The sequence below is a fragment of the Larus michahellis genome, chromosome 13 (assembly GCF_964199755.1).
Source record: "Larus michahellis chromosome 13, bLarMic1.1, whole genome shotgun sequence".
Taxonomy (NCBI): Eukaryota; Metazoa; Chordata; class Aves; order Charadriiformes; family Laridae; genus Larus; species Larus michahellis.
Window position 1 is genome coordinate 8,563,350 of NC_133908.1, and position 24,068 is coordinate 8,587,417.

The window sequence follows — 24,068 nt, forward strand, 5'->3', positions numbered from 1 at the left end:
CTTCAGGTACATAAACAACAAGGAGAAAGAAAATATTTGCCTGCTGTAAAACAGGAGAGGTGAATTAGTCACCAACAACGCTGAAAAGGCAGAGGTTCTCAAAACTTTCATCACCTCTATCTTTACCAGCACTGTTGGGCTCCAGGCACTGGGAACAGCAATCCAGGTAGACACAAACACAGACCCCATCATTAGCGAAGGAGGAGTTGGTGTGCGAACTATTACAGGAGTCTGACCCCTACAAATTGATGGGCCCTGACAATATCCACTCAAGGGTGTTAAGAGAGTTGGTTCATGTCATTATGAGGCCACCCTCCATAATCTTTGAGAAGTCATGGAGATCAAGGGGTGTCCCAGAAGACTTGGAGAAAAGCTAATGTCACCCCCACCTACAAGAAGGGCTTAAAGGAAGATCCAGGAAATTATAGGCCCATCAGTCTTACTTCAGTCCCTGGGAAAGTTACAGAATGAATCCCCCTGGGGGCTATCACAAATCAAACGAAGCACATGACTGGGAAAAGCCAGCATGAATTCACTAAAGGCAAATCGTGCTTGACAAACCTGATCGCCTTCTATGACAAAGTAACCTGCTCGGTTAATGAGGGGCGCGTGGAGGACATTACCTACCTGGATTCCTGCAAGGCTTTTGACACGGTTTCCCACAGCCTCCTCCTGGAGAAACTGGTGTGTTACGGTCTAGCCAAGTGGTCTGTGTGGGGGGTGGGGAACTGGCTGACAGGCTGCACCTGGAGGGTCATGGTCAATAGCTCCTTTTCAAACCGGCAACCTGTCACAAGTGGGGGCCCCCAGTGATCAATACTGGGCCCAACACTGCTTAATATCTGAATGATGGGATCAGTGTACCCTGACAAAGTTTGCTGATGACACCAAACTGAGTGTGGAAGTGGACACTTTGGAAGAGAGGGCCACCCTGCAGGAACACCAGGCTTACAAGAACCATACGAAGTTCAACAAGGACAAGCGTAAAGTCTTGCACCTGGGAAAACATAATCCAAGAGTGTAGCACAAGCCGGCATCTACTTTCCAGTATTCGAGTATTGAAAGAGTGCCTACAAAGAAGATGGAAACTCCTGTTTTACAAGGACTTTTAGAAGGAAAAGACAAGGGGTAATGGGTAGAACTTACTCCTGGGGAGATTCCAATTGGACACAAGGAGGAAAGTTTTCTACAACGAGAACTATCAGCCATTGGAATAATCTCTTCCAGGGAAATGGTGGTTTCCCCAACATTGGACACTTTTAAGATCCAGCTGGACAGGGTGCTGGGGCATCTTGTCTAAACTGTAATTTTGCGCAGAAAGGTTGGACCAGATGATCCTTGAGGTCCCTTCCAACCTGGTAGTCTATGATTCTATGTTTTTTTTCTGTTTTTTTAAGTAAATGTTGGAAACTTCATGTCGAAGTCTTTCTAATACTTCGGTAGTAGCAGGGAAAAAGAAAGGTACTCAAAACCATCTCAGGAATTACATTTCCTGAGACGAGATAAGTAATTTCATATTTTGTCCCAAATAAATTTTAGTTTCAGTACTACTTCTTTTCCCAAATGAACAATCTACTCTTTCAGGCTTAAGATGAAAAGACACTGTGCTCAGGCTCCTATCTGACACACTACAGTATGATATGGTCCCTTTATGTTTCCTTCACACTAAATCGATGGTTTGCACAACAAAAGCATTTGGCAGGCTCACAGAACAGTATTTAAAGACTTATTTCCATCTATATGAAAATTAATTACTTTGGGGAGTTAACAACACTTCATTACAGGAGACATAAAGGCAAAAGCTAAGTACTTCTCCCAAAATGTCTTAGCTAGTCTTGCTGTAGCAAGATTGGTGGTCAACTATTCCTTTCAAGCAGCCCCTACTACTCCAACACAAAAGGACAGCACTACACACTCATACCAGCACACTGAAAGGAAGAAGAATGCCTGTAAAAAACAGGGAATACAACAATAGAATGGAAATTGTGAATCACTTCAAGCTAGGTTGTATTAATGCATCTTCAAAAAATACTAAGGATAGTTAATATGTAACTATATTTAAGTCTGAACTAATCCTTTTGCCTCACAGAACTTTCCTTAGAATGTTTTTTGAGAACCATTTTCTGAAAAGAATACAGAATTTATGTCTAAACCATTTACACAAAATGCAGCTTCTAAGAATAAAGAATGGAATTTCTCACACATCTCAAGCAAAGCAACCTACTACCATATGGTCTGCTGCAATATTTGTCTTTCTCAGGATGTCTTTTGCATATATCCTATAAGATGTCAACTGAAATACAATAATTAAATTACAAACCAAGGTTTATAAAAGATAAGTTTTGCACCTTGTAATTCTGTGGTAAGGAAATAGGTTCAGAAATAAAGAACTCAAGAATTCCAAGAGAAGATCTATTACAATAGTGATTTTCCAACTTTGTCATATGACAAAACAAATCCTAAAATACTTCCTCAGAGGCAAAAGAAAAATCTAGTGCGGATGTTACATCTGTCTTACAGCCAACTACTGTGTTTAGGTTACAAGAAAGTGGGATTTGTACCATATTAGAGGAAATGAAAATAAGTTTATAGGAATAAGATTCTCATGAAATGACTCACTGGTTACATTCCATAATCTAAATTTGAGCAGATTACTATTAATAAAACATGGGCTCCGGTTTGCCATTTATTAGTGACACAACAAGAAGAAACAATATTTTCTGTTGTATATTACATTCTCTTAATAGGGCATCTTTGAAGATGGGGAAGATCACTCCTTCCCTGCGCAAGCTACTCAACCCGCCCAGAGAAGAAACTGCAGAGTATGGACAGCCAGACAACCATGGCAAAGACTCTGGAGCTTGCAGCATGTGGAGGGAAAGAAATTGCAGTGAGCAGGAAGAAAGAAGAATTCTAAGGGACCACAGGGAGAAGATAAACTTATCAGCAATTAAGAAAGCCACTGGAGTGGCAGGAAGGCAGTATCCATCCATGGGAACACAAGTCAAGAGTGTTTTTCTTGATTTTTTTTTTTTTCAGGTGGCTTTCAGTTCTGATTAAAAGATTTAAGTTTTTCATTTTTACTGAAAAGAAGAAATTTAAGATATCTCTTCCCGGTAGGACCGGAAAACAGTTCTCAGGCATAAATAATCGTTTCTCCAACTCAGCACACTAATAGTGTGTTAGCTGACTTTGTTTGACTGGCTTCCAAGAGATCCTCCCATTTTGTCCCTCTGCTGCTACAACTGCAAGAGGAAAAACATTCCACTTACACGTGAAAAGGGTCTTTTTTACCAGCATAGCTAACATCCAACATGGGAAGACTAAGCAACTGAGTAATAAGCCTAGTGTACTTCCTCCGTATGAATGGTTTCAAGTAAGACTACTGCTTTTATTCAGAAGGAATAACTTCTTTCTTGCACAGAGCTTGTAACTATCAAGTTTAAAATGACAAAAATAAGGTTCTACTGGGGTCACTGATGAAAGCCTTCAACTTTGCACAAAACTGAAATAAAACAATTTATTCTGTCAGACCATAAATACCTGATAGTCTGGTAAGAAATAAATATGAAAGCAATCAAATTACTTATTTCAGTTCTTTTTTGATGCTTCCAGTGACAATATTTTCTGCATGATGAAATTCTTTTCTCTACTTTCCCCCATCTCTCCCTCTGCCTTTTTTTTTTCCCCTTAACTATAAGCCAACAAATATTTTCACGTCCAACAAATCACGCTAACATACCTTTCACCAATTTACCATCACTGACAGTTTTAGTAGGAGGAACATCTTTTTTAGTTCCTGGAACTCCCTTTGCACTTGGCTCAGTTGCATCTTCAGGTGCATGTTCATCTGCAAACTGAGTCTCACTTGGTGTGTCACCCGCAGTATCTGCTGGAACATCTTCAGATGAAGATACTCCCTTTTCAAAAGAAATGTGCAAGCTTACTAAGTGGATAGTTCATGAAAGAATTAATGCAGTGTCTGTGGTGCTGCAATTTTGCCAGCCATTTCAAAAATCACATTATCAGCTAATCACATAACAGCTGATTTTACATCAATAAGCACTCATGACCAAAAGTCTGCAAATAATGCACTGCTTCACCTAAACCCACAGTCTGCAAAACCTACAGACCTACAGTAGAATGTGTTGCTATTTTACAGCAAAGAAAATGTTCTTCAGCTGGTACACTTTTGCCAACAACTTTTTTAAAAATTATGTTTTTAAAATTAGACCCTAAAATCATATACTTTTTTCCAAAGTACATTATTTTAGGTCTTGATCTCCAGGGTCCAGGACAAAGTCCATTAAAGGTAATTCACAGCGACAGAATGAAAGCTTATGACATTTTTTCCTAATGTACAATTGCATGACACCTTCTTTACAAAATCAAGTTTTACAGGGATCAACATACGTTAACATGTTTGATTTGTTGCAACATTTTACTGAAGAACATTGGGCCTATCGATGTTTTTGTGGCATTAGACTGATACAGTAGAGATGTGCTGAGATTTCAAAAAAAAAAAAAAGAATTACTGGTTCTACTGTTACATGACTGAATCATTCAAGACAGCCTCTAAACTCACAGTATAAAAATTTTAAGATGGATATTGAAGAACATTAAAAATATTTACATGGGGAGTCAGGCGATGACATTAGCTAATGTAACATTTAAATGAGCCTCTCTCAGTAAATAGGTTCGTTGCTTTCCACTGGCTGCTGTTAAGTATACTTGATGTTGAAATACCAGGTATTGAAGAGATCCTTTCATTGCTCCCTGCAGCCATTCCCTGACCAACAGAACTAATTTCTGAAAATCCTCGAAGGGGAAAAACACAAGGAAATCAAGGACTTCATCCTGTATTTACTGAAACCAGTAGTACAATTTCTTATTAACTTTAATGGCCAAAAGGAGAACAATCAATTGCATTAGTTGCCTATATGTACATTACTAAAGCATAAAGATAATATTGAAATCATTATTCTAAAAAATTAAAGAGAATGGCATTATCTACAAAACCATGCAGTAGGAAAGAAAATATGCGTTGCTACACATGACCTCAAGGGACTTAAACCAGTTTCTGCTTGCTTCTTAGCTGTACTCATCTGAACACTTAAAAATGAATCCTTTATTATTACACTTTGGTTAGTGTACAATTTCCCCCCAAAATAAATGTTAACAAGTCCTTATTAATTATTTAAGTATTATGAATTCAGTCCACTGGTTTGCAAATAAGAAATTCTAGAATAATATTCAGCATTGTGGTACAGGGTAATTTTGCATGTAATTTATCAACCGAATAAGATCATATTTACCACATCTTATCTTTAAAAACAGTGTTTTCAAAACATTTTTCACTATTAAAGCAAAATATTAGACACAAGTGTTTCAAACAGCAACTAGTATTGAATTTCTTCATTTTCCACAAAGCGATTTTGAGGAGTTTACCCACAGGCCTACCTTCTTCAGTTTAAGGCTCCCCAATCTAAGCCTTGAGATGACAAATGACATAGGGCCTAAAAAAAAAATAGCTCTTTCCGATGAAAAGTTAACATCAGATAATGTATTTCTGATACTATTTGCAATTTTCTTTTCAGTAAGAGAACAATCTAATGAAATTAGCTAACATGAGAATAGTTAAAAACAAGGATGCCAAGTCTGGGTATCATCTTGTAATAACATGGACTAGAAGAAGCAAAGCAAGTAGGAAACCTATGTGAGATTTTGAAGCTCCAATATTGTTTCAGTCAGTCACGACAGGACTCTTCTTTAACAAAACCTCTCTCAGAAAAAAGCACATGAGAAAAGTAGTTTAGCTACTGTGCTACTGTTCTACAAAGAACCTGAGGCATACGAGAAGGTACGGTTGTTAAAATGCTATACCTAACCTTTCTGATAACAGAACACTAATCCCAATCCTACAAAGCTCGAAACGTCCACAAAGCATATATTCCCTTTTATAGAAGTCGAAAGATTTTCAGGTTGCCATTTTATATTGCAACCACACTGAGTGGCTGCTTATGCCAAAAAACAAGAACTAAACACCACACCACCTCACATATCCTTATTTAAATACGATGCAAAACTAAAAAGCAAGAAAAAAAAATAAAGCATTCACATCCTTTGCTCAAGAATTTCTCCATAATTCAGAGAGATCCATTTTTAAAACGTCTCATGGTAGCACAACAGATAAGCAAGTCTTTTTCTCATTACAATACATTTTTAATATACGTATGTACAAACACACACATACCTGACAGTTATCATTGCTCTCTTTCTGAAGAAAGAACTGTTTTTTAAATTCATAATAAGCATTATACTGGTGCCATGGTTGCAGGAACTCAAACCTGTTAAAAGAAAACTGAGTATGTGAAAATGCACATGAACATAGTAAATACCAACAACCCTTTGCCATCTAATTTTCTCTAGCAGACGGAATGCTATTTGATGTTTGGAAAAAAACTGTAAATTATGCTTTAACTTCCAGAGGATATACATTCTGAGCATACTTTCTAGAGACGTTTTTGTTAGGTTGGTTGTTTTGGGGCAATAATGCTTTGGCATTATTTGCATCATTATCAATGTTGGTTGATTTGGGCAATAATGCTTTTGCATTACCTTTAAGTAGGTCCCTGAATTTCAATTAAAATGACAGTACATCTCTTCTTGAGACCGGCATGTCCTGGTAATATATTTTAAAATGAAAACCTCAACTTTTACAATAGAAGTTAAAATAACATTTTCTCTTACCTGAGATCATTCTTGGCACGAACACTGGTTTCAAATTTTATCCCATTCCTAGCAACATACTCAGCTAGCTTATCAATAACAGGTTGAATATCTGGGGGTGGAGGTATAATGGCAACCACTGGAGCAATTGTGCTGAAAACATCAGAAGTACATAGTTCTTATAAATAGAACATAAATATCTTTCAGACTCATTTTTAACAAAAGACACTACATAGAGGCTTGCTCTCTGGGTTCATTATGCAGTTAAAATAGCTTGATTTTTCCATCATGCAAAAACTTCATAGTAACTGAGTAACAATAACCACGTACAATATCAAAGATCAAAGCGGAGGTAATCAAAGCTGTATAAACACTGGCAAATGTTACGGAGGAATCATCTACAATAGAACCCTTACTAAATATTTCATCTTGAAGTGCAGGAAAGAGACCTCTCCACCCAACAAGCAAATGCGTACGTGGTACCTTGTAGACGTTGTGGTAGAAGTCAACCCACTGCTGCTCTCAGTTGTGTCTGGGGGAGGTGGAGGTGTAGTACCAGGGGGTGGAGGTACCGTTGCTACCCCTGTAGTGCTTGATACAGTCACCCCTGCAGGCAACGCATTGTAGTAGGTGGCAACATCTATTCCTGGAGGTGGAGGCGCAAGGCAATAGGTTCCATCAGGTAGCATATAGTAACTATAATACATGGCTGCCACAGTTGCTATAAAAAAAACCAAAACATATTTAAGAACAATATTTTAATTAGAAGAAAAACACCCAATTAAAACAAAACTCCACAACATTATTGCATTGTACAAACACACTGAAAATCCAGATTTACACAACACACTAAGAAATGCTATCTAATTTTTAGTGGGGAAAAAAAAACAACCCAAAGAAAAAAAGAACGCTCATATTAATGCACTTAGGATGAATAAGAAATATGTAGGTTAAGATACAGAATCAGAACATACTGAAGGTCAGCTGGAAGCCAAGTAGGTATGAATAAACCAGTGAACCAGAGAAGCCTATTAAAAAATGACCTAATATGAAATTATTCTTCCTAACCTAATTCACCTCTGGTGGTTTAACTCAGTTAAAACTATGTATGCATTAAGAAAGAAATGCGTATATATTCAAAACTAACATCGAGAAATTAAACCACCAGTATCGCGCTCTCTCTCTCTCTATATATATATATATTAAACCATGTATTGCTATATATAGACACAGGCTCACTTACTGAAACCTCCAAAAGTAGACAGGTTTTGCAATTTAATGCCAATACAACGAACAACCAATTTGAGCAAGTTTTCCACATTAGAGGCCTCTCTGACTCTAAATATTTATTTCTTGAGAGTGCAAAGGCTTATGGCTTGCTTGCTTTCTTCAAGGACAACATTTTATAATGCTTTAATTAACTTAACACTTTTAAATGGCAGCTACTTGTTGTAAATCTAAAGATTCTCTGCAGAAAGACATATAAACAGAAAGCATTCAGGTAAAATATTTCAAAAGATTTACAGCAAGAGTTTACATTTCTGGAGGCAAAATTTAATCAATTACAATGAATTATCCTATTAAAAGTTTCATAAACATTCCTGTGTGGCAGTATTTACTTTTTTCAAAGAATAAGTAATCTATAAGGAGAGCAGAATAAAGATCTGTTAAGTTTTACAGGTAGGGAGAGAAGTTGCAAACCTCACTTGCATTGCTACTAAATTATAACCTCCCAGTTTGCATTGTGTACTTTCAGATTCAAGCCTGGCATGAAAGCCACCAGAAACTGACGAGCATTATTCTACAGAGATACTTATTCCGATTTTAGTCTTTCTTGAAAGAACCAGTAATTTTCGATTTGTTCACAGAAATTTTATTTCAGTTTTATCAAGGTTCTCTTAAGGTAGAGTTTTAAATAAAAATTACTTCCATGTATATTCCTCTCCATATAATACACTCTGTCAACGCCTGTAATCATCTGGGGTATTCTGAACTTATAATGCATCAAAATTAGCTTAGATCATTATGGTGATACTTATTTGCAACAACATTACCAAAAACCCAAGAAATCCATCAGCACCACCACTTTGAAGTAACACTACTCATTACCTATAAATTTATATCATCATGAAACCCCACTGTAACAAAGGCTGCAATATAAATTTTCTTGTATCTCAGTAGTATCAACTGATAAGTCCCATAAACGAAAGGATAAGTTACATTTCTATATTTAAGGAACCAAGGACTTTCAGAATTCTGAAAAAAATTAAAGGCACATAAATCCAATTAAGTTTGACTTCACCTTTTTGAGTATCAGAGTTTACAAAACTTGTAGGAGTTTTATATAAGGCCTGAATTAAGGAGCTTCAAAGATAATGGAAACCAGACACATTCAGAGGAGTTAAGATAATGTTGCTAAAAATTTCATAGCAAAGTTAATTCTTGAAAGAGGTTATATTTATATTTATTGGAAATGGTTCAAGAAAAATCTAAGATCAAAGATTTAGTAATAATATGGAAATAGGAGAAAGTCTTGGTATTTCAGCATCAGGCATGGGAAAAAAGCATTTGAACACACAACCTTCCACAATGCTCACTTATAATTTAAATATATCATTGCTTTTGTTGTTCTTTTTAGAAAAAAAAAAACCCGAAACAGAATTAAGAATGGCCTCTTGTAGCTATGGAACTTAGAAGTTACTACTCCCTCTCAGATATTGCAATGAGAAATATAATTTAAAAGATCAATTTTTAATTTTCAATCTTGCATATTCCTGGATTTTATTTTCTACATTCTACTGCACCACTGCAGAGAATAAAAGGTAAAATAATGAAAAATTATAGGAATTGACTGTATAATAAAAGACTTACTTATTTACTGTAAAACTACTTCCAACTTTAGAACACAATACTCTACTAAAACCTGTTTTTATCACTTCAGTGTGATCTTACACAACTTTACCTTTGCAGCTTTTTCTTAGTGCTAGATACTCTAGTAAAACTGTTCAAAGCGGATTTATCATCTGCATTTTGCTAATATAGTAAGCTTTTTTAAATGGGAATCTCATTAATTGCTTTATAGGACAGTTTTATGTTCAACAGTGAAGGCATTCATTAGTAGAAACCAATGGAAGTTATAAAAAACCAAAACATTAAGGTTGCTGTGCTAACCATACTCAGAGAGTGGAGACTTGGCCTCAGGCCTGTCCACCCCCCCACCCCATTTCTGTTTTTCCTAAGCAGCTAACAATTCAACAGCTATTCAGTGGAAGAATGCACCTTCAAAGATTCAGGAGACTGAAAAAGAATAAATATCAGTTATGAATGATCAAATATGAAGCTAACTTATTTTCTTCCCACCAGCATCCACATACAATTCATCAAGACACACCACCAGCTGCCTAATCACAATGCACTTACAATCAGAAGAATATTCTGCTTGCGATGTCTGTACAGCTGCCCCATCTGTTGACTGTGGTGTAGATGAGTTATTATCTGACTGCGCTTTGCGCACCAGTGCTGCAAGTGGATGATCAGGGTCTACTACCTTCAAAGGCTGAAAAAATTTTAAGAATAGAAAAAAAGATTACAATTTGAAGTACATATTTAAAGCATGATAGCATCATCAACCTAATTTGGAAAGCAAATTTATCTAAGTTAAGAGACATCAATAATATTGTCCAAACACTGAAGTTACTGTTTTGTAGCTCTCGCATCAGAATCAAGTTCTTCTTTGAAAATGTGTGGAAAACAAAAAATGCTTAATTTAACTTGAAGAGAAATCCATGACATGAAAAAAAAAACAAACCCAAACTGGCAGGGGGGGTCGGGGGGAGGATATTACTCATCTACTGCCATAAGACGCAGAACCTAAATTGTCTAAATATCAACCAGCACCACTGTCATTCATCTGAAAGCCTCAAACGTGTACAATCATGTCATTCCCATTATTCCATCACTGATCAAACTCAGAAAAAAAAATAATTAACACATCCAGCAAAATTTACATTTAACGAGTAGTACTAATTCTGCTGAAATATTATTTGCTGAAACCATTACTTCCTGTCAACACTTTATCTACTAAAATCTAAAAAGGAACACTCCCTCACAGCTTATATACAGAAGGCATTAAGTATCTTAATCTTTTTCAGCTTTGGTATAGGTTCTGTGGGATAAATCCTTGAGTGATGCCCTCAATACCAGAGGACATCAAAAATAGAAATTTAATTCCTTAGAAATGGAAAAATAACAATTTGTGTACTAGAGAAAAGGTAACTTGAAAGTTTACCAATGCAGACTTAAATTACTGAGACACAGTCTGGGGAAAAAGCAAATAAAAGTCTTTGTTAACAAAATATCGTAACACCTGCACATTAGAATTTTTCTGCCCACGAATCAGATGTTTTGCAAGGTAAAAAGTAATCTGTAATTTTAATAGGGTCAAGTACCTTCATGAGCTCTTCAAGTCTACTGCATTTTTTAGATGCAAAAAGACTTGGATGCAGATAATTTCCATCATCGTCGTCGTCGTCATCATCATCTTCCTCAGATTTGACTCTCGAATCTAAACAAAAGCAATGTCTGAATTTTATTTAGGTTTGCTATGGATTTGTATTGGGAGAGAAAGAGGGTAGAGGACAAGCATGCATTCTTAAGAAATCAGTTTTCATAAACCTGCATATTCATAAAAACCATAGATACACGAAGATATTGCTAACCATCAATAAAACTGAAACCTAAGTGCATGGACCAACTTTCTGTTGGACTAGAGCTATACAAATGTTTCTGAAAATTTCAATATCATAGCAGCTCTTCTATCTGAGAGTTTACCATAACAATATTTTCTTTCAAGAATCTCCTCCAATTTAAGCAAAATTTTGAATCATCACATCAATCTCCATTGCAGGATAACAGTATTGCCATTACAACACACCAAAAATATGTGGCTATTTTGCCAAAAAAGACCAGTGGATGTTTCAATGACTCACATCCTGAAGTCATCCATGCGATAAGCAACAACTTACGTTTTTTCTCATCCGCTTTATTTTCAGAAGGAGCAGCATATCGTCCCTCTTTCATAGCCTTCTGAATGAATTTGTAGTAGGGATTGAGGTAGTGATCAAATCGCAAGAAGTCAAACTGGGAGTTGCGTGCTTGCTTGGCTTTTAGCATAATCTCAAACTGCGCTCCCTGCTTGCAGACAAAGTTTGCGGTTCGTTCTATAATGGCATGCATTTTTGCTGTCGGTGGCTGTGGAAGTAAAATAACATATATTTGTATTTTCATAAGCAGCTTGTAAAGTGTGTTAGAACTCCAGTGGGAATCAGAAGGAGCAGTAGTTCCCTGCCCCTATTCTCAGCTTTCGCTATCAACTCAGTTTCATAATCACTTTCAACTAGTGAAAGCATATCAGCACTCAAAAAAACCAAATCCAAGTCTTCCCTAGCTGCTCATTCATTTCCTTTTGCAAGATTTTCTCCTTCTATCAGCACAACTATTTTTGCTATTGCGAATCAAACTGAAGAGGGGAACAAATCCTGATTGAGTCTGATGTAGCAGAAAAATTCTTTTAAGACATTCCATAGCCATATAGACACTTCTGCTAGCACAAGACAGGAGACAGATGTGTTTCTCGACACAGCAGTGCCAACTTAAAACTGACCCTACCTTACAATACCTTAAGGTGCTCAATATGTATGGTCTTCTTCCCAACAGCTGTTCTTTATTCTGTTATCACTGAATGTGCAAATATTGTTCCCTAACTAGAAAAGCTTGTTAGTATGCAATTGCTTGGAAGGAACAAGACCAACATAAGAATTGCAATTCCTATGTTCTGTCACATTCCCGTAAAGAGTCATTGAACACTATATTAATTTCCTTTTTTCTTTTAATGCTAAAGTTAAGCAGCATCTATGCATTTCCAGTCCTGAAATTCCATGTAAGGAGCACTGCCATACCAAACCCAACAAGTGAAAAGAACAAGAATGTAGTTAAAGAATGAATGAACTTCACCATTCACTGTCTTTAATTTCATACTCAGATAGCTCTGTTTTGTCTTGAGCTCAATAAGCTGTCTCTGTGCCTATAATGACCAAACGGTCACACTAATACTTTGTTTTAGCTTTACCCTTCTCTTGCTCCAGATACAGAAGCATGTTGCAAATCTCAGAAAATCTTTTTCAGCACACGAGATGGTGCTGCCCTATTTAGGGAAAAAAGTCTGAATGTGATCAAACAGAACATTTTTAGAAATTGTTTTGAGATGATTGGATCCTTTACTAGAGCAACATGTTCAGTATGGAAAAATAATTCGTTGTTTCAAGTTTTACTTGTCCCTCTAAAACACTACCAAAGATTACTTCAATTAGAGGCCACAAAGTTCTCAATGAACTGATAACATTTTGTGCATAGCCAATTTCAGTATTTAACCATACATCGAGTTTCTCTATTTCTGTGGTTCTTATGCAGAAATACAAAATACACTTAAGGCCAAGAGATTCATAAACAAAGCTGCAAATCAGCAAGGAAACTCAAAAAAGATTGTATCTGAAATTACTATCTGGTCTTGAATTTGAAACTGATGTCACTATAAGCTCTGGAAAGCAGGCATTATAACTATTAATATGCTTTTAATTGACTTCTAAGATTACTAACACCACTGACTTAAAAAACTTCCTAAACTTTACACAGTGAAAAACATTACATGACAAACAGAGATGCAGGTATCATAGACATGTTCTAGTTTGCTATTACATTTAATAAACAGTAAACACTTAAACTGATAACTGTTAAAACTTCTGAAAGTAAGAGCACTTGCCAGAGGAGAGAAAAAACCCTTCTGAAAAACACTCCAATGACCTAACTGCTATCCTCTAGTTAGATATTCTGTTACAATCTTTAATTAGTATTTTAATTAAGTGCTTTCCATGAGTGAGTCTCCCTTACCGCAAGTTAAGCAACTATTAACCAATCTTCAGTAAGCTCAGAAAATAATCTCAAGTCTTATGTTGCCTCTCAATATTCTCTTCTAGAGAAAAAAAAGTAATTTTCAATCTCTCCTCGTAAGTTTAAATGAGAACATCCTCTTACGGCTCACTTCCATAGCATCTCTGCACTTCTGAAAATGTACGGGTGAAGAGCAGTCATCTTTGCCCATAAACCTGACATAACAGTTTTAAGCAGTGGAAGACCTGCATCCTCAACATAACTCTTCTGGTTTAAGTTCCAGAATGACGTTACTGCTGCAGCTGGAGTTGTCATATGCTCAACATTCAACACCTCACCTCACCCCAAATAATTCAAAGTTTACAAGTGGCCTCCCCCCAGCCACGACCATCAACAAGTGCCATGTCTTTTAACTTGAATGTTAATTAGCAGTAAACTCAGGAGAGACCTAGAACACCACTTTCTCATTTCCAAAAATCGTACACATCTGTACACCTTTTCCAATCACTTGTGGATCGACATAATAGCAATGGAATTTATGATGTATTTCTCTATCACTCACTCTTTTGGTTTTTTAAATGGGGATAGGGTAGAGAGAGAAATATTTTTTAAATATGCCTATAAAACCCCATCAATAATTCACCCAGCTTCTATCCTTCATAGCAATTGAATTAAAAAATTCCCAATCCAAGGTCAAATATACATTGTTTTCAGAGCTGCTCTCTAGACATTTTGGTTTGTTTTTTTAAAAATCAAGAACAAATATGCCCACATTTGCTTTCTGTTCATTTGACTATACTAGATTTCAATAGCTGACTGAGAAACTACTTCAGTAACCCCCACACTACATTCTGCAACTAACACATAAAACATACCTTAAGTTTCAGAACAAAATTCAAGCAAAGCAGCTACCCAAACCAGCACACATTCTCTCACCAGCAGTTACTTTCTGGGAACAGCACCCAAATGCTAAATAAGCAGCTTCTCACTGAGAACTCAACATTCTTATTCTAAGACTACAGTATAACTCATAATTTAAAGGCAATAATGCATAAAAATCTTCCCTGAACTCAGATGTAGGTTTGTAAGCACTTCACTAATGAAACGTATTATAAGATTGTAAAGAAGAGGAAGTAAAATTAGAACAAGTAAAGTTGCACATTAGATTTGTTAAATAGCTCTTATTTCATATAAAAAACAGAACAGGATAAAAATTTTCAATTAAAAGCTAATGAAGTAGAAAAACACTCTTACACAAATACCCTGTGTTCACTATTATATTCTAACAGAGGGCTTTGAATCTTTACTGGCCAACGTTATCAAGTTGAGAAGGCAGCCCAAATATAAATTAACACTTTCATGACCATGGTACCGGAGGAAGAATATTATCTGATTTCCTAGTATCTTTTGGAAAATCAAAATACATTGAAAATCTTCATGGTTACAACTGTACTCAAGCAGGCGATTGTTCAGCTCCCTTCAGGAAAGATACACAAGCTGCAATTAGGTTTACAGTTTACTACGTAGCAAATTCTGTTAACACCACTGAAGTAAAGAGCTTCTACATGCTAATACCTTCAAGTTATTTCAGAATTTGCTAGAAACAAACTCTTCCTTTTCTCCTTGAATAGGATAGTCTTAAACACAGCCTTTATATTTGATCACTTCCTACACTCTTCAGATTGGGGCTCAAATAAAAAGAATCCAGAAAGAAATCCTCAATAGAAGCAACCTTTTTGTTTAATGGTCTTTTACATTTGGAATGTCAACCTCAATATCTCAGTCAGTTTCCATTCCAAGAACAACTGCCTTTCTTCTGCATTATCTGAAATAATATCACAAGTGATACTAACTGCACTTAACGTAAGCACTGCAATAATTTGTGTGAAAAAAGATCCAAGAGAGTTGATCAAACTCAAGAATTCAAGAAAGAACATTTGAAATTAAGCTACTATTTTAGAATAATTTAAAATGTACCACACTAAAGTTAATGGAAAAAAGAATCAGTAAAGCGCCATAAGCTCCTTGAAAATTGACAGAAATGTAGGTTGCATTAAATGTACACACATACCAGTTCCACATCAGAAGGTACGTTCAGTCCCGGAGGGGCAATAAAAGGTTCTTCATTTTCTTCTACATTTTCTGTCTGAGCTGTTTCTACAAGAAACGACAGAATAAAATAATATGGGACAAAACATGTCAAAGTACACAAATGTAAAAAAAAAAATTATTAAAATTAAGTATATCTAAAAGGATGTGCAATCAAGGAATTTCTCAAATTAAAGTATAACCAGCATTTGCACTGAAGACATTTAAATACAGTTCCTCTCCCTGGTGTTATGTAGTATATTTATGATTGCATAAATTATGTCTTAATAGAGGAATATGTCTTAATTAGGAAGAATAAGACCCTATAAACTTTAGCCCTGACTACAGTGCCGAAGACAAAAAAGTCTCAAGTCAAACAGAAAACATTCATTTTCATGAATATTACTTTTTGTTTTTACAAGAAAACCCATGCAAAATTAAGGGGAACCATTGCCAGTGCACTGGGTGAATCCTTTTCTAACGACAACTACAGATATCCAACATCTCTAAAGCTGTTAAGACCCATACATCTGGTCTATCCTAATTCAGTTCCCTGTTAATCAACCATTTCAGCCTATGCAAACAAACCTAAGTACTTTCATCAGCTGTCTAACCCTAATGAAAGTTGTATGGGAATGCAATAGGGATGCTAAAATCCACTTTCATAATCTACAGAGATAAAACAGTAGTTGCCTTAAATAATTCATTAAAATAAATGTTGCCATTCATCTGTGAGTTCAGTCTAAAGTTGGTATGGTTCCTTTTATACCAAGTTTAAAATATCCAAATATTTAACAGATGTATCACATGAACTACTCATCTAAAACAGTTATTCTTTTATAAAGGACAATTTGTGTTACATTCTGTTATTTGGTATACCAGAAGCGTTCCTCTAAGAATATTTTGCTTTACAAATTTTTATAAAATTTGAAGTGGAAAGTTTACTTTTTAAAGTAACTTTTAGCATTATCTATTCTACTAGCTTTAAGAGAAAATGTATTACATTTTTATCCTAACAAATTAGATAGCACAAGCTGCATGAAAACATGACTGTGGGAACTATGGACAGACAGCAGAACAGCCTAATCATGCATGAGATGTCACAGCAATTTCTGCTATTTCTCTTACCCATGCAAGAAAGAGAGTTAACATTTTCATTGCTGTCTGGTGGGTTGTTTGGGGTTTTGTTTGCGTTTGGTTTGGGCTTTTTTGTTTGTTTGTTTTGGTGGTTTTTTTAAGGAACTGAAACAGTTTAACTCCACAAAGGCATGCAGAAATCTTAGCACCAAGGAAAGGAGGAAGAAGCAGCAGACAAAGCAGAATAGCACTGTTTCTTTTGACAGCAGCTTCAGCTAACTCTTTAGGCGTTCACAGAACTACAGCCTGTAATTCATATCTGCATCTTCCAATATTCGATTTTACTCTATTATGATTTATAAAAAGTTAATTTTAAGTTACAGTCCTGTATTATTGGAAATTGTTACCATACAGCCATCTAATAAAAGTCTGTACAGTCCAGCTACAGCAAAACATAATACTGATGTTTCTATCTCACTTTTGCCCCAAGTACTTTTTCTTCCAAGTACAACAAATGAATTGTTACTAGAAAATGCCCCTTTGTCATCCATCATTACTAAAAGTTTTCTAGAGGATAAGGAGTTTGGTAAGAAAGCTCACAACTGAGATAACGTTCCAATTACCTGCTATAAGGATCTCAGTGCTGCTGATGAGAAGTAGAGAATTCTCACATTACACCGCAAGATTTTGTAATAGCCTAGCATGACACTTCCATGTTGCATCAGATATTAATTAACAACATATGAACTTGTTGAAAGACTGGTAGTTATATCTCTTTGCCAATGACTAAGATATCACATTGTAGCATTATTCCTAAAAATATGACTCCATTAAGACTGCAAATACATTTTTCTAGGTATCTCACCATTCTAGGAAAGAAAAATAACATAAAGCAATCCAGCCACAACTTGAACTCACTACTCTCTTACCAAATGAAACTGGATTTTTTATTTATTCCTTACGCACTTGATCAAAGGTAGTACATTATAGCAGGTTTTCACACAGTTTTGCAAAGGCCTCCTACAATACGGACAGACTATAAGGTTCAATAGATTCTCTTTTTAGTGACCAATAGAGAGGAGGCATTCACCTTTTAAATCTTTATGAACTAGAGAAAGTTGGAGGAGCCAAAATACAAATATGTTCTTCTCTATTATCCCCAATTTTTCATTAGGCTTATTCCCATATATACACTGATCCACGCAACATGAAAAACACCCCTGTGACAAGAAACACTCAAAAACTCTACGTAAAGAGAACTTAGAAACTATTTGGTTATGTAATCTACTAGACAAATGGGAATAAAACAAATGAAACAAAACCCAGAAAAGACAACGCAATTCAGCATCAGTACTGAAGACTACAGGAGAAACCCTTGCTATAATTCAAGCAGCATGGACACTGCCCTGAAACAACCTGCCACACACAGCAGCAAAACACACCAAAAACCCTTTAGTGTCTAAAATGATCCTGCATTATAGCACATGCTTTGGTAAAAAAAGCACATCTCATACCACAGTAACACACCGACGTGTAGTTAGACAACCCGATCATTAATTAAACAATCCCAACTTTACTAAGGCATAGCTCAGTAACACTTGAAAGCTTCCTCAAGACTTCATGTTAAAAATGCAAAGTTATTGTAATTAAAGATGGGAACATGAGAACCTGAACTCTGCATTTTTAAGATCATAGAGAGGGACATGCTATGTTGAAGAGAAACTGGTTTATAATTATTAAAATGACAAAATCTAAACTTAAAAAAATACATATATTCTGGTTAATTACTACTCTGTTTGTTTGTAATGAACTTTTCCTTTTTGACCAAGAAACATAGTAGTAACAGACAGCCATAGATAAATTACTATTTTTTTTTCCTAAATAAGAATCTACAAGAGAGCAGAATTAAATTTCCTATCTTGACTACTGTAGTACTGACTGTGCCACAGCAGGAAAGCGTTTAAGCACATCAAGAGTGAAGTTTGCAAAAACTCAGTAGCACATTTCAATAAAGATTTTGCTGAAATGCTTTGAGATTTTTTTTATGTGCATGTTAATGAAACACACATTTTCAACCTTCAGCAGCAAGTGAAAGACACAGAGGTGATATATTCTTCCTCTCAACTAACCCTTGCTATTTTACCCCTTACCTCTTTGTTTTGCAGGCTGATGCTCCTCCTCCTCAGTGGGTTCTGAAGGGTCATAATAATCACTGCCATAACGGAATCCCACTGCATTATAGGTACCATCCTCTGCCAAAGCTTCACTCAGTCTTTTATATTCCTCCTCTTGAACAAAAATGCAATTACCCATCATTAGAACATATTTAAAGGCTAATTTCTTAAAAATAAAATTAAAAAAAGGGTAATATTTCTTACTTTGGTTTTTAAATGAGAAGTTTTCACCTAATCATTTTAACTTGCATTAAAAATTTAATAGAAAAATGCAGCATATACATATGCTGACCATTTATTTCTTCCTGAAGAGATAAAGGCTGCAGGTTAAAACATTCTAATGCAATTATGCATACAAGAGTACAGAATTTCATTTATACAACACTAAAAAAGACGCAGAATGTGTTTATTTTGGGGATTTTTGGGTCTGAAATCCCAGCCTGCCCTCAAAATCTGGGCAATTTCTGTGTGGATCTATATTTAAACTATCCCGAGGTCCTCTCACATACGCAAAGACTCCCGTTTTTCGAATCCACTGGGTACTGTCAAGATAACATCAGAAAAAGAGAGTATAAAATTAGGAGTAAATTTAATTTCATAATTATTTATTTAAACATGTGCTAAACTCAGGAAGTTTCCTTGAGCAATACCTTGCCTCGCCTCCTCCTCAAGCAAGTCCGTATGCAAGGCTAAATACCTCTCTTCATCACAGAGGGCTTCTATTCTAGCTTCCTCTTCAGACAATTGATAATCTCTGTTCCACGTGGAATACTCAGCATCATATTCAGAAAGGTCATGTAGGTGACCACGCCCATCGTACCTGCAAGATGAAACAGCTGGTCAATGCAAAAAACTTAGGGCTTGGGTTTATGCGACTACTTAAATACTTACCCATTAAAAATGAAAAAAAAATACTTATATGTTAAAGCATATTTCCTTTTAGAAGTTACATTTAATCTTGCTAATCATTTGTCACCAACTATCGAAAATTTGTTTAATAGTCTAAATTCCTCTCAGAGAAACTAATAAATTATTACAATTAAAGGCAAAGGTATCCTTTAATAGTTTAATTGGGATCCATTTCCTTAACAGCTCTTACCGTACGTGCTTCAACCAACCAATCAATGTCACTTGCAAAATACGTTTTTCTGGAAAGTCAAATAGCTTACATTCACACAAACCCGAATACATAAATACCTATCCGTAAGAACCAAACGGTCGAAATTTCCTCGCTTCTTTCTGCTAGTCCCGAACTCTCAGGAGATATCTTCACCATAGAAACTTGCGTCCATTGGAGGTAAAATCATGGCTAGGCTCGGCCCCTAGCCATTTGGCTGAGGAAATAAGTTCTGGGTTATGTGATAGAGAGACACACATACATAGGAACAGTAACATATACATGCAATTTAAGGAGGTTCACCGTAAAAACGGCGAAGATCAATGACGTACAGTTCCTTTCTACTAAGCAAAAACAATTTTATTTGCAGGAAAAGCACTGAATTGGGATAATGTTTATGCATCAGTAAGAGAAACTGATTGAAAAGTGACAGTAAACTCGACTCCGCTGAGGTGTCTTCCCACACACAACTCTTGACTTGTGCCAACTTGCTAGACCAAAAACAAAGAAAGTAAATGTTCTTATAGCAAAAAGTTAATGAAACACGTAGGTCTGGTTAATCAAGCTCTGTCCACAGGCAAACTTCAACCCATGTCTTCTCATAGCAATGTGCTTTTCTCAAAATGGTGAAAATGAAGACTTCCTGCTGCTGGAGATAAAAAGACTCTAAACTTCCAAAGGAGTTTATAAGATTAGTAATTGCAAGCTACCTTAACTTACAAATGTATGTTATTTGGACTTCTCAGCATTTTATGTACATACATGCACATACTTAGTTTTTGCTCCCAACAATTTCTGTAATGACTGTAAATTGGGTTACTGTTGCACAGGACCACAAAAATGGCCTCTGCCTACTAATGAATCTGTCACAACAGTGATCTGGGTTAGAAGTGTGCATCGTAACACTTCTATTCTCATATAAGTCAGAAATTAAACATAGCTATAAACATTTATGGTTGTTTTTTCATGTCTTCATGCTTATTCCAATTTAACAAAGTATTTCAATCATAGAAATCATTAATGGCGTAAACCCCAAAACAGTGCAAAAGCATTTCTTTTTTCTCCAGTCTTACGGAAGGAAATGAATAGACTTTCCCTTACGGACTTCTTTCCAAGCCAAATACAGTTGTTAAATCAAAACAAGAAAAATCATGTATACCACCAAAACAATGATGAAATTGAGGGAACAAATATCTATAGTATGTCATGTGATCCTTTTCAAACCAAAATCCTTCCATCTTTCCCACTGAGGTTTTCAGGGTCAGCCACAACTCTTAAATTGTACTTTCAGTGCTCCACTCAAATATACCCAACCTGACCTCCCATTTTCCCTCTCTCCAGGAAAACATTCAGAAAAATAACTTTGAATAAATTTATTTCTAAATCCCACCCTGCACTGCTGAAACAACTTAAAGAGACCAGAAAAAAATCAAAGTAGATTCTATTACTCTCTCTGGCCATGAACCTGTACCTACTGCAAAACAACCAAAAAAAGCCACCTCTGACAGAAAATTTGAAAAGCAAGCACCCAAAATCAAAGAGATTCTGCCTAACACAGCGAGTCATGGCACAAGGAAAAGGTAACTAGGCCAAGAATTGCTTCTGGGGTATCCCAGCAACACCCCACAGCCAGATTACATATGAGAAATAAGAAAACCGTATTTCCCCTAAGGCAGATAAATACCTTTCCACTACCACACTGCACCCTTCTCGCTTAGAGAACAAACAAAGCGCCTAGTAAGTATTCCCATGCAGTAAGGCTCCCTTGGTTTCCACGTGAGAAAAGATGATGTTTGTGGTTTGCATTGAAAAGGAACAGATCATTCCCATTCTCCACTCCACCCTGCAAACCCTACCTACCAAGTGGAGCAGAAAGGCCCAACGCACATGGGCTGTCAGAAGGAGGGGAACCTCCCAGCACTGCCAGAGCAGGGAACCCCAAGTTCCTGCTGCCGGGGGGGGTGGCCCTGCGGCGTTACAAAAGCAGCACTCAACGCACTCTACCAGGAGGAGCTGCCCTCCAACTCTGCCAGTGAAGAAGATCCCCACACGTCTGCCAGAGTGAGCCCTTTGCTCACCCCCCGCCCTCACCTGCCCACAGCATAAGGGGGGGAACAGAAAGAGGCTATAACAGGAGATCTCGCAGCAGAGTCTGGGGGTTGTGTTACACCGACCTATCGATCATGATCTTGGGGTCTCCCATCCAAGGAATAAGGTGTCGCCCCTGCTCCTGGTACTGAGCCTTCTCATCATCTCGAAACAGCTTGCAGGCATAGCCGAACACCAGCAGCTCCACACGGCTATTCCCACCTCCACCTCCTCCTCCACCTCCTCCGGGGGGCCCGGGGACCGCTCCCCCGCCTGACAACAACATTAGGGGCGGCGGGCCTGCTTCTTCTGCAGTCCGTCGAGAACCTCCGACCCCTCCGTACATCACCAGGGGATGCAGCGAGGAGGAGGAAACTCGCAGCAACAACGACTGTCCGAGAAGCGAGTCCCCCAGAAGGCCAGGCCCGCACTAAACTCCCCAGCTCCACAGCACCACAGTCGCCATCACCCGAAACAAAATGGCGATGCTTCCGCTTCCTCTGGTAGCGCAGAGGCCAGGCTGACTTCCGGCAGCAGGCAGATTCGCGATTGGTTTGGGCAGTAAAAATCGAAGGAAAATATAGTGCGGCGAGAGTCCGTGCTACTGGCAGGACAGTGTGGCGACTGGCGACAGCGGCCGGGTGCCAGGCGACGGCTGCGACACAGCGGCCGTGGCGAAAGTGCGGAACAAAGGGGGCGGGGCGGCCCCGCTGAGACGCCCGGCCTGGCGGCGCGGGATGCTCGGGTCCTGCCGATACCCTGGGGCTCGACGTGCGGGGCGGGGGGCGCAGTTTGGACGCTTTTGTGGTCCATCTCGGCTGAAATGCGTATACAGAGTTTTAAAAGAGAGGGAGAGGGGCAGCGGAGGCTCTGCACGTGGCAGGGAGCCGCGTCTCCCGGCGTCGCCCCGCTGAGGAGCCCCCCAGGGGACTGACGGCGGGAGCCATCGGCCGAGGGAAATGGAGGACTGAGGGCTGCGGGGCTCGGCAGGACGATGGGGCAGGGTGATATGGCAGAGTGGGCGGCTCTGAAGGGCAGAGATGTGGGAAGGGGTAGCAGACGGCAGGATTCACCTCAGGCTGCAGATGAGAAATTGAGGGGGAAAGCGGGCCTGGCAGCCAAGGCGGGAAGGGGAAAGGCTGTGGCGCTGAGGAGGACTTTTCCAAAAAATCGAGACATTAGACTATTTTTGCTCAAATTGTATAATCTGGTCTGAAATTTTTGATATTGTTTGCCTCGGGATTATTATTTTCATCACTCTTCAAGAAGTATGAAGAAACACGTTGGTTTTGCATATGTTTGTTACAATAAAATTTTGCAATGAAGCACATCATGCTTTTCATTTCACAGCGGGAGTTAATCCACAGCCTTCGTTATGACAGATTCTGGGTGCCCACAGATACAGGCAGAGCTGCTGGGGTTTTCCAGTGTGAACAATTTATTGGCATCATTGTACACAAAGGGATGAAATATGTAAAAGAGTGTGCAAAAAGCAATGGACGAGCACTGGAAAAGAGATGGATAGCTTGTGTCAGCATTTAGAAATACCTGCTACCATGTAAACTTACTGGAGGAGGAATCTAGAAACTTCTTTGGACGCCTCTTTATTAATCTAGAGTCATTAAATTGAAAACAATACGTGGGGTTTCCACAGTATTTTTCACAGTGAACTACGGAATCTGAGTAAACTTTATAATGCTGCTGTCAGGTAATTGTGATGCAGATTCCACCTGCCATTCCACACCCTAGAAAAGATGGTTAAAAATCTACAAAAGTTAACATCTGTATCCTTCGCAATGAATATGTGGAAGTTACCAGTAATTATCTGATGCTTCAAAGATATTAGTGAA

The 24,068-nt window shown here is 37.6% G+C and overlaps 1 protein-coding gene across 10 annotated transcripts in view; it reads right to left on the reverse strand.

Moving 5' to 3' along the window:
• SFSWAP (splicing factor SWAP) overlaps nucleotides 1–22,816 on the reverse strand; it is a 51,685-nt gene extending 28,869 nt beyond the window's left edge. For 6 of the 10 annotated variants that reach the window (XR_012589837.1, XR_012589836.1, XM_074607119.1 and 3 more), the window contains exons 1-11: nucleotides 22,305–22,816; nucleotides 19,664–19,833; nucleotides 18,990–19,127; nucleotides 15,746–15,831; nucleotides 11,754–11,979; nucleotides 11,178–11,293; nucleotides 10,150–10,285; nucleotides 7,213–7,450; nucleotides 6,751–6,882; nucleotides 6,254–6,347; nucleotides 3,743–3,920 (exon numbers count right to left, since the gene is read on the reverse strand). Coding sequence is in view for 8 of the 10 variants with exons in the window: in XM_074607119.1 (XP_074463220.1) it covers nucleotides 3,743–3,920; nucleotides 6,254–6,347; nucleotides 6,751–6,882; nucleotides 7,213–7,450; nucleotides 10,150–10,285; nucleotides 11,178–11,293; nucleotides 11,754–11,979; nucleotides 15,746–15,831; nucleotides 18,990–19,127; nucleotides 19,664–19,833; nucleotides 22,305–22,564 (1,774 nt within the window). In the remaining 2 variants the exon portion in view is untranslated. Of the gene's footprint in view, nucleotides 1–3,742; nucleotides 3,921–6,253; nucleotides 6,348–6,750; nucleotides 6,883–7,212; nucleotides 7,451–10,149; nucleotides 10,286–11,177; nucleotides 11,294–11,753; nucleotides 11,980–15,745; nucleotides 15,832–18,989; nucleotides 19,128–19,663; nucleotides 20,144–20,210; nucleotides 20,350–22,304 lie in introns of those variants that run through there. The other 4 variants (XM_074607123.1, XM_074607120.1, XM_074607121.1 and 1 more) reach the window with 4 other exon arrangements.
• Between the last annotated feature and the right edge of the window lie 1,252 nt (nucleotides 22,817–24,068).